Genomic DNA, 12,192 nt, shown 5'->3' with positions numbered 1-12,192 from the left:
AGCGACACTTTTTTAAAAAAATGCGGCGTTTTTTCCGAATCTGTCGGGTTTTCGTACGGCCATGCCCCCAGATTTCCGTCACGTGCATGCCGGCGCCGATGCGTCACAATCCGATCGTGTGCGCCGAAATCCCGGGGCAATACAGGGAAAATCTGCGCAAAACAGAAAAATTTGGTTAACCCGTCGCAAAAACGCAAAACGGGCCCTTAGTAAATGACCCCCACTTACCAGCGCTCCCTGCAGGAAGCTCCTCATCGCTCCGACGGTCTTCTCTTTAACCCAGGCTTAGACGATGGTGGTGATGGCACTTGGGTTGTACAAAGGACGTAGGCAGCGGTAACATCGCTGCCTGTGTCCAGTAATCAGTCTAAGAGACACACAGCAGCCATCACTATTTATTAAACATCTGTCTGAGAGCCAGATGCAGCCAACAAAAGAGCCACATCTGGCTCCCGAGCCATAGGTTCCCTACCCCTGCCTTAAAGGGACCCTAGAGAATTAGTCACATTACATTACAGTACCCTTGTGTCAGCCTTGCTAAGGGAATCGATCATCTGTCTCACGAAGCGCAGCACAGTCACAAAATTCCTTGGTCCAACACTCCCGGAACCATCAACGACGAAAACAATGTCCAGGCCGCACTCTGAGGAGACAATACAATCAGTACCAGGGGCAGATACACGTCCTGCCAACAGGAGGTGGACCTGGGCTCCGTCCATTGCATGATAAGGGAGCAGCAGGTCCTGTGCTGGTCCTGGGGGGCAGTTACCTGGTGGTGGAGCTGAAAGATTGCCTTGTTGTCGAAGATTTTGGTCTAATTGGAAGCAGCGGCCGTTGACATAGATGTTCTGTCCGCAAGTTCGCTGTAGGGTTGGTCCACACGCCTGCAAATAGATGAGCAGTACCAGAATCAAATCCTCCATCTTCACCGCCACCATCAGCCCCATCGTACACTGTCACCATCAGCCCCATCATACACTGTCACCATCAGCCCCATCGTACACTGTCACCATCAGCCCCATCGTACACTGTCACCATCTGCCCCATCATACACTGTCACCATCAGCCCCATCATACACCGTCACCATCAGCCCCATTGTACACCGCCACCATCAGCCCCATCATACACTGTCACCATCAGCCCCATCATACACCGTCACCATCAGCCCCATCGTACGCCGCCACCATCAGCCCCATCATACACTGTCACCATCAGCCCCATCATACACTGTCACCATCAGCCCCATCATACACTGTCACCATCAGCCCCATCATACACTGTCACCATCAGCCCCATCATACACCGCCACAATCAGCCCCATCGTACACCGCCACCATCAGCCCCATCGTACACTGTCATCATCAGCCCCATCATACACTGTCACCATCAGCCCCATCATACACTGTCACCATCAGCCCCATCGTACACCGCCGACATCAGCCCCATCGTACACCGCCACCATCAGCCCCATCATACACTGTCACCATCAGCCCCATCATACACCGTCACCATCAGCCCCATTGTACACCGCCAATATCAGCCCCATCATACACTGTCACCATCAGCCCCATCATACACCGTCACCATCAGCCCCATCGTACGCCGCCACCATCAGCCCCGTCATACACTGTCACCATCAGCCCCATCATACACCGTCACCATCAGCCCCATTGTACACCGCCACCATCAGCCCCATCATACACTGTCACCATCAGCCCCATCATACACTGTCACCATCAGCCCCATCGTACACCGCCACCATCAGCCCCATCATACACTGTCACCATCAGCCCCATCATACACCGTCACCATCAGCCCCATTGTACACCGCCACCATCAGCCCCATCATACACTGTCACCATCAGCCCCATCATACACTGTCACCATCAGCCCCATCGTACACCGCCACCATCAGCCCCATCGTACACCACCACCATCAGCCCCATCGTACACTGTCACCATCAGCCCCATCGTACACTGTCATCATCAGCCCCATCGTACACTGTCACCATCAGCCCCATCGTACACCGCCACCATCAGCCCCATCATACACTGTCACCATCAGCCCCATCATACACCGTCACCATCAGCCCCATCATACACCGTCACCATCAGCCCCATTGTACACCGCCACCATCAGCCCCATCATACACTGTCACCATCAGCCCCATCGTACACCGTCACCATCAGCCCCATCGTACACTGTCACCATCAGCCCCATCATACACTGTCACCATCAGCCCCATCGTACGCCGCCACCATCAGCCCCATCATACACTGTCACCATCAGCCCCATCGTACACCGCCACCATCAGCCCCATCGTACACCACCACCATCAGCCCCATCGTACACTGTCACCATCAGCCCCATCGTACACCGCCACCATCAGCCCCATCGTACACTGTCATCATCAGCCCCATCGTACACTGTCACCATCAGCCCCATCGTACACCGCCACCATCAGCCCCATCATACACCGTCACCATCAGCCCCATCATACACTGTCACCATCAGCCCCATAGTACACTGTCACCATCAGCCCCATCGTACACAGTCACCATCAGCCCCATTGTACACTGTCACCATCAGCCCCATCGTACACTGTCACCATCAGCCCCATCGTACACTGTCATCATCAGCCCCATCATACACTGTCACCATCAGCCCCATCGTACACTGTCACCATCAGCCCCATCATACACTGTCACCATCAGCCCCATCGTACACTGTCACCATCAGCCCCATCGTACACTGTCACCATCAGCCCCATCGTACACTGTCATCATCAGCCCCATCATACACTGTCACCATCAGCCCCATCGTACACTGTCACCATCAGCCCCATCGTAAACTGTCACCATCAGCCCCATCGTACACTGTCACCATCAGCCCCATCGTACACTGTCACCATCAGCCCCATCGTACACTGTCACCATCAGCCCCATTATACACTGTCACCATCAGCCCCATCATACACTGTCACCATCAGCCCCATCATACACTGTCACCATCAGCCCCATCGTACACTGTCACCATCAGCCCCATCGTACACTGTCATCATCAGCCCCATCATACACTGTCACCATCAGCCCCATCGTACACTGTCACCATCAGCCCCATCGTACACTGTCACCATCAGCCCCATCGTACACTGTCACCATCAGCCCCATCGTACACTGTCACCATCAGCCCCATCGTACACTGTCACCATCAGCCCCATTATACACTGTCACCATCAGCCCCATCATACACTGTCACCATCAGCCCCATCGTACACCGCCACCATCAGCCCGATCATACACTGTCACCATCAGCCCCATCATACACTGTCACCATCAGCCCCATCGTACACTGTCACCATCAGCCCCATCATACAATGTCACCATCAGCCCCATCGTACACTGTCACCATCAGCCCCATTATACACTGTCACCATCAGCCCCATCATACACTGTCACCATCAGCCCCATCATACACTGTCACCATCAGCCCCATCGTACGCCGCCACCATCAGCCCCATCATACACTGTCACCATCAGCCCCATCGTACACCGCCACCATCAGCCCCATCGTACACCACCACCATCAGCCCCATCGTACACTGTCACCATCAGCCCCATCGTACACTGTCACCATCAGCCCCATCGTACACCGCCACCATCAGCCCCATCGTACACTGTCATCATCAGCCCCATCGTACACTGTCACCATCAGCCCCATCGTACACCGCCACCATCAGCCCCATCATACACCGTCACCATCAGCCCCATCATACACTGTCACCATCAGCCCCATAGTACACTGTCACCATCAGCCCCATCGTACACAGTCACCATCAGCCCCATTGTACACTGTCACCATCAGCCCCATCGTACACTGTCACCATCAGCCCCATTGTACACCGCCACCACCAGCCCCATCGTACACCGCCACCATCAGCCCCATCGTACACTGTCACCATCAGCCCCATCATACACCGCTACCATCAGCCCCATCATACACTGTCACCATCAGCCCCATCGTACACCGCCACCATCAGCCCCATTATACACTGTCACCATCAGCCCCATCGTACACTGTCACCATCAGCCCCATCATACACCGTCACCATCAGCCCCATCATACACCGCCACCATCAGCCCCATCGTACACCGCCACCATCAGCCCCATCGTACACTGTCACCATCAGCCCCATCGTACACCGCCACCATCAGCCCCATCATACACTGTCATCATCAGCCCCATCATACACTGTCACCATCAGCCCCACCATACACCGCCACCATCAGCCCCATTGTATACCGTCACCATCATCTCCATCATACACCGCCACCATCAGCCCCATCGTACACCGCCACCATCAGCCCCATCGTACACTGTCACCATCAGCCCCATCGTACACTGTCATCATCAGCCCCATCGTACACTGTCACCATCAGCCCCATCGTACACCGCCACCATCAGCCCCATCATACACTGTCACCATCAGCCCCATCATACACCGTCACCATCAGCCCCATTGTACACCGCCACCATCAGCCCCATCATACACTGTCACCATCAGCCCCATCGTACACTGTCAGCATCAGCCCCATCGTACACCGCCACCACCAGCCCCATCGTACACCGCCACCATCAGCCCCATCGTACACTGTCACCATCAGCCCCATCGTACACCGCCACCATCAGCCCCATCATACACTGTCACCATCAGCCCCATCGTACACCGCCACCATCAGCCCCATCGTACACTGTCACCATCAGCCCCATCGTACACTGTCACCATCAGCCCCATCATACACCGTCACCATCAGCCCCATCATACACCGCCACCATCAGCCCCATCGTACACCGCCACCATCAGCCCCATCGTACACTGTCACCATCAGCCCCATCGTACACCGCCACCATCAGCCCCATCATACACTGTCATCATCAGCCCCATCATACACTGTCACCATCAGCCCCACCATACACCGCCACCATCAGCCCCATTGTATACCGTCACCATCATCTCCATCATACACCGCCACCATCAGCCCCATCGTACACCGCCACCATCAGCCCCATCGTACACTGTCACCATCAGCCCCATCGTACACTGTCATCATCAGCCCCATCATACACTGTCACCATCAGCCCCATCGTACACTGTCACCATCAGCCCCATCATACACTGTCACCATCAGCCCCATCGTACACTGTCACCATCAGCCCCATCGTACACTGTCACCATCAGCCCCTTCGTACACTGTCATCATCAGCCCCATCATACACTGTCACCATCAGCCCCATCGTACACTGTCACCATCAGCCCCATCGTACACTGTCACCATCAGCCCCATCGTACACTGTCACCATCAGCCCCATCGTACACTGTCACCATCAGCCCCATCGTACACTGTCACCATCAGCCCCATTATACACTGTCACCATCAGCCCCATCATACACTGTCACCATCAGCCCCATCATACACTGTCACCATCAGCCCCATCGTACACTGTCACCATCAGCCCCATCGTACACTGTCATCATCAGCCCCATCATACACTGTCACCATCAGCCCCATCGTACACTGTCACCATCAGCCCCATCGTACACTGTCACCATCAGCCCCATCGTACACTGTCACCATCAGCCCCATCGTACACTGTCACCATCAGCCCCATCGTACACTGTCACCATCAGCCCCATTATACACTGTCACCATCAGCCCCATCATACACTGTCACCATCAGCCCCATCATACACTGTCACCATCAGCCCCATCGTACACTGTCACCATCAGCCCCATCATACACTGTCACCATCAGCCCCATCGTACACTGTCACCATCAGCCCCATCGTACACTGTCACCATCAGCCCCATCGTACACTGTCACCATCAGCTCCATCGTACACTGTCACCATCAGCCCCAACGTACACTGTCACCATCAGCTCCATCATACACTGTCACCATCAGCCCCATCATACACTGTCACCATCAGCCCCATCATACACCGCCACCATCAGCCCCATCGTACACTGTCACCATCAGCCCCATCGTAAACCGCCACCATCAGCCCCTTCATACACCGTCATCATCAGCCCCATCATACACTGTCACCATCAGCCCCATCGTACACTACCACCATCAGCCCCATATTACACTGTCACCATCAGCCCCATCGTACACTGCCACCATTAGCCCCATCGTACACTGTCACCATCAGCCCCATCATACACCGTCACCATCAGCCCCATCGTACACCGCCACCCTCAGCCCCATCGTACACCGCCACCATCAGCCCCATCGTACACTGTCACCACCAGCCCCATCCAAACTGCCACAGTCACCATCAGTCCCATCATAATTCTTACCATAACTACCCCCAACATTACCCCATCAGCCCCATCGTACACTGTCACCACCAGCCCCATCCAAACTGCCACAGTCACCATCAGTCCCATCATAATTCTTACCATAACTACCCCCAACATTACCCCATCAGCCCCATCATACACTGTCACCATCAGTCCCATCATAACAACCACCATAATCATCAACCCCATTATAATCTCCACCATCACCATCCTAATCATAACCTAATTATCATCAGTCCAACAATAATCTTAACAATTACTTCTACTGCTATTATCAAGTTTACCACTGTAATCACAGTTGGGGTGAGGTGACCCTGTTGTGGACATCATATGTTACAGTTGGGGTGAGGGGACACTTATGGATAGGACGTGAGACATTAGACCTACCAGCAACTGACCAGTATTCTCCAAAGATGCCAGAGAGAGTCCCAGTGAGATATTGATATCCTCATCAGACTCTGCAAGTCAAACACATGGAGGACATTGAGCGAGGCTGAACTTCATTTTACACAGTCCAGTAACTTTTTTCGGGTTGTCCAGCATTGCACGTTTTCTCAGGATTGTCTTCAGGAAGTGTAAAAATAAGAGAGAATTTCTACCTACCTCTCCTGGTCCAGGGTGGTGCCTTCCCTTAGTGCCATCCTTGTTGGCATACAGAGGCTCAGAGATGAAGTTTTGCTGAGTCATGGCACAACCGCGACAGAGAATACAGGACATATCTGAAAACCGATGAGCCGATGCATACCAAGAAAAGATGGCGTTAAGCAGAGACTCCACCATGCTGGACCTGAGCTCCTTTTATACCACCTACAGCCAAACACTTCTAACGCAAAGGAATGTGTCTTTTGGGGTTCCCTAGTTCTTCAGTGTCTTCTGCTTGCTCCTCACCTTCATCTGATTTTGGGGTTGCTTAGATCTTCAGTGTCTTCCGCTTGCTCCTCACCATTGTCTGATTTTGGGGTTGCTTAGATCTTCAGTGTCTTCGGGTTTCTCCTCACCTTGGTCTGATTTTGGGGTTGCTTAGTTCTTCGGTGTCTTCAGCTTGCTCCTCACCATTGTCTGATTTTGGGGTTTCCTAGTTCTTCAGTGTCTTCTGCTCGCTCCTCACCTTCGTCTGATTTTAGGGTTGCTTAGTTCTTCAGTGTCTTCCACTTGCTCCTCACCATCATCTGATTTTGGTGTTGCTTAGTTCTTCAGTGTCTTCTGCTTGCTCCTCACCATTGTCTGATTTTGGGGTAGTTTACTTCTTCTGTGTCTTCCGCTTGCTCCTTACCACCATCTGATTTTGGGGTTGCTTAGTTCTTAAATGTCTCCCGCTTGCTCTTCACCATCGTCTGATTTTGGGGTTCCTTAGTTCTTCAGTGTCTTCCGCTTGATTTTGGGGTTGCTTAGTTTATTTTATTTTTCTTGTTCTCTTCTCGTTGACGTTCTTCTCTCTTATTTGTAAATTATAAGGTAAAGTGAAGAGCCTTCACAATGTCATAGTAGAGTGTGGACAGAAGATGTGAATGGCATGAGATCTGCAAGCAAGCACCCACCTAGAAGAAGTCTTACCAGAGATACGGATTGGAGAGCATTGGGTGGTCCCCGGATTACAGTGATATATACTTCCAGTTTTATTTATTGCCTCTTGATGACGGGGGGCGCTGATGATCACCCTGCAATAGATACACAGTGAGTAACATGAACTACAGGAAGTTATGCAGCAGAGGGAGGACACAAAGCGGCTGCTACTGCTCACTCCAAGTCTGCACCACATTTATTACTGGAACTCCACAAAATTGTGTCACACGCTGTATGGTAAAGGTCCAGATAAAAAAGATGGCGCCACTTCTGGAGCAGCGCAGGGGGCGTCAGAAAACAGAGACTGGGCCCCAGGAATGCGTAATCTGCTGCCCCCTGCACAGGGGAGGACACTGCACAGGAGATAGGAGACTGCAGAGGAGAGAGGAGAATGCACAGGAGAGAGGAGACTGCAAAGGAGGGAGGAGACTGCACAGGAGGGAGGAGACTGCACAGGAGAGGGGAGACTGCACAGGAGGGGGGGACACTGCACATAGTATAGACTGCACAGGAGAGAGGACACTGCACAGGAGAGAGGAGACTGCAGAGGAGAGAGGAGACTGCAGAGGAGAGAGGAGACTGCAGAGGAGAGAGGAGAATGCACAGCAGAGAGGAGACTGCACAGGAGGGAGGAGACTCCAAAGGAAAGAGGAGACTGCACAGGAAAGAGGAGACTGCAGAGGAGAGAAGAGATTGCACAGGAGGGAGGAGACTGCACAGGAGGGAGGAGACTGCACAGGAGGGAGGAGACTGCACAGGAGAGAGGAGACTGCACAGGAGAGGGGAGACTGCACAGGAGGGGGGAGACTGCACAGAAAAGAGGAGACTGAACAGGAGATAGGAGACTGCAAAGGAGAGAGGAGACTGCAAAGGAGAGAGGAGACTGCAAAGAAGGGAGGAGACTGCACAGGAGGGAGGACACTGCACAGGAGAGAGGAGACTGTAAAAAAAAGAGGAGACTGCACAGGAGAGAGGACACTGCACAGGAGGGAGGACACTGCACAGGATGGAGGACACTCCAAAGGAGAGAGGAGACTGCACAGGAAAGAGGAGACTGCAGAGGAGAGAAGAGATTGCACGGGAGGGAGGAGACTGCACAGGAGGGGGGAGACTGCACAGGAGAGAGGAGACTGCACAGAAGGGAGGAGACTGCACAGTAGAAAGGACACTGCACGAGAGGGAGGAGACTGCACAGGAGGGAGGACACTGCACAGGAGAGAAGACACTGGACAGGAGAGAGGATACTGCACAGGAGAGAGGAGACTGCACAGGAGAGAGGACACTGGACAGGAGGGAGGACACTGCACAGAAGGGAGGAGACTGCACAGGAGAGAGGACACTGGACAAGAGGTAGGACACTGGACAGGAGGTAGGACACTGCACAGAAAAGAGGAGACTGCACAGGAGAGAGGAGACTGCACAGGAGAGAGGAGACCTCACAGGAGGGAGGAGACTGCACAGGAGAGAGGACACTGGACAGGAGGGAGGACACTGCACAGAAGGGAAGACACTGCAAAGGAGAGAGGACACTGCACAGGAGGGAGGAGACGGCACAAGATGGAGGACACTGCACAGGAGGGAGGACACTGCACAGAAGGGAGGAGACTGCACAGAAAAGAGGAGACTGCACAGGAAATAGGAGACTGCAAAGGAGAGAGGAGACTGCAAAGGAAGAAGGAGACTGCACAGGAGGGAGGACACTGGAAAGGAGAGAGGAGACTGTAAAAAAGAGAGGAGACTGCACAGCAGAGAGGACACTGCACAGGAGGGAGGACACTGCACAGGAGGGAGGAGACTCCAAAGGAGAGAGGAAACTGCACAGGAGGGAGGAGACTCCAAAGGAAAGAAGAGATTGCACAGGAGGGAGGAGACTGCACAGGAGGGAGGAGACTGCACAGGAGGGAGGAGACTCCAAAGGAAAGAGGAGACTGCACAGGAAAGAGGAGACTGCACAGGAGAGGGGAGACTGCACAGGAGGGGGGAGACTGCACAGAAAAGAGGAGACTGAACAGGAGATAGGAGACTGCAAAGGAGAGAGGAGACTGCAAAGGAGAGAGGAGACTGCAAAGGAGGGAGGAGACTGCACAGAAAAGAGGAGACTGAACAGGAGATAGGAGACTGCAAAGGAGAGAGGAGACTGCAAAGGAGAGAGGAGACTGCAAAGGAGGGAGGAGACTGCACAGGAGGGAGGACACTGCACAGGAGAGAGGAGACTGTAAAAAAAAGAGGAGACTGCACAGGAGAGAGAACACTGCACAGGAGGGAGGACACTGCACAGGATGGAGGACACTCCAAAGGAGAGAGGAGACTGCACAGGAAAGAGGAGACTGCAGAGGAGAGAAGAGATTGCACGGGAGGGAGGAGACTGCACAGGAGGGGGGAGACTGCACAGGAGAGAGGAGACTGCACAGAAGGGAGGAGACTGCACAGTAGAAAGGACACTGCACGAGAGGGAGGAGACTGCACAGGAGGGAGGACACTGCACAGGAGAGAAGACACTGGACAGGAGAGAGGATACTGCACAGGAGAGAGGACACTGGACAGGAGGGAGGACACTGCACAGAAGGGAGGAGACTGCACAGGAGAGAGGACACTGGACAGGAGGTAGGACACTGGACAGGAGGTAGGACACTGCACAGGATGGAGGACACTCCAAAGGAGAGAGGAGACTGCACAGGAAAGAGGAGACTGCAGAGGAGAGAAGAGATTGCACGGGAGGGAGGAGACTGCACAGGAGGGGGGAGACTGCACAGGAGAGAGGAGACTGCACAGAAGGGAGGAGACTGCACAGTAGAAAGGACACTGCACGAGAGGGAGGAGACTGCACAGGAGGGAGGACACTGCACAGGAGAGAAGACACTGGACAGGAGAGAGGATACTGCACAGGAGAGAGGAGACTGCACAGGAGAGAGGACACTGGACAGGAGGGAGGACACTGCACAGAAGGGAGGAGACTGCACAGGAGAGAGGACACTGGACAAGAGGTAGGACACTGGACAGGAGGTAGGACACTGCACAGAAAAGAGGAGACTGCACAGGAGAGAGGAGACTGCACAGGAGAGAGGAGACCTCACAGGAGGGAGGAGACTGCACAGGAGAGAGGACACTGGACAGGAGGGAGGACACTGCACAGAAGGGAAGACACTGCAAAGGAGAGAGGACACTGCACAGGAGGGAGGAGACGGCACAAGATGGAGGACACTGCACAGGAGGGAGGACACTGCACAGAAGGGAGGAGACTGCACAGAAAAGAGGAGACTGCACAGGAAATAGGAGACTGCAAAGGAGAGAGGAGACTGCAAAGGAAGAAGGAGACTGCACAGGAGGGAGGACACTGGAAAGGAGAGAGGAGACTGTAAAAAAGAGAGGAGACTGCACAGCAGAGAGGACACTGCACAGGAGGGAGGAGACTCCAAAGGAGAGAGGAAACTGCACAGGAGGGAGGAGACTCCAAAGGAAAGAAGAGATTGCACAGGAGGGAGGAGACTGCACAGGAGGGAGGAGACTGCACAGGAGGGAGGAGACTCCAAAGGAAAGAGGAGACTGCACAGGAAAGAGGAGACTGCACAGGAGAGGGGAGACTGCACAGGAGGGGGGAGACTGCACAGAAAAGAGGAGACTGAACAGGAGATAGGAGACTGCAAAGGAGAGAGGAGACTGCAAAGGAGAGAGGAGACTGCAAAGGAGGGAGGAGACTGCACAGAAAAGAGGAGACTGAACAGGAGATAGGAGACTGCAAAGGAGAGAGGAGACTGCAAAGGAGAGAGGAGACTGCAAAGGAGGGAGGAGACTGCACAGGAGGGAGGACACTGCACAGGAGAGAGGAGACTGTAAAAAAAAGAGGAGACTGCACAGGAGAGAGGACACTGCACAGGAGGGAGGACACTGCACAGGATGGAGGACACTCCAAAGGAGAGAGGAGACTGCACAGGAAAGAGGAGACTGCAGAGGAGAGAAGAGATTGCACGGGAGGGAGGAGACTGCACAGGAGGGGGGAGACTGCACAGGAGAGAGGAGACTGCACAGAAGGGAGGAGACTGCACAGTAGAAAGGACACTGCACGAGAGGGAGGAGACTGCACAGGAGGGAGGACACTGCACAGGAGAGAAGACACTGGACAGGAGAGAGGATACTGCACAGGAGAGAGGACACTGGACAGGAGGGAGGACACTGCACAGAAGGGAGGAGACTGCACAGGAGAGAGGACACTGGACAGGAGGTAGGACACTGGACAGGAGGTAGGACACTGCACAGAAAAGAGG

General features: G+C 54.0%; 1 protein-coding gene across 2 annotated transcripts in view; it reads right to left on the bottom strand.

The window, feature by feature from the left end:
* Positions 1-12,192, bottom strand: part of LOC140108393 (integrin alpha-M-like) — a 94,609-nt gene that overhangs the window by 42,739 nt on the left and 39,678 nt on the right. For both annotated transcript variants that reach the window (XM_072131705.1, XM_072131706.1), the window contains exons 3-6: positions 7,922-8,025; positions 6,755-6,825; positions 770-884; positions 522-643 (exon numbers count right to left, since the gene is read on the bottom strand). In XM_072131705.1, coding sequence (XP_071987806.1) covers positions 522-643; positions 770-884; positions 6,755-6,825; positions 7,922-8,025 — 412 coding nt within the window. The remainder of the gene's footprint in view (positions 1-521; positions 644-769; positions 885-6,754; positions 6,826-7,921; positions 8,026-12,192) is intronic.

This window comes from Engystomops pustulosus, unplaced genomic scaffold, assembly GCF_040894005.1.
Source record: "Engystomops pustulosus unplaced genomic scaffold, aEngPut4.maternal MAT_SCAFFOLD_124, whole genome shotgun sequence".
Taxonomy (NCBI): domain Eukaryota; kingdom Metazoa; phylum Chordata; class Amphibia; order Anura; family Leptodactylidae; genus Engystomops; species Engystomops pustulosus.
This window is presented reverse-complemented; position numbering and strand designations above follow the sequence as displayed.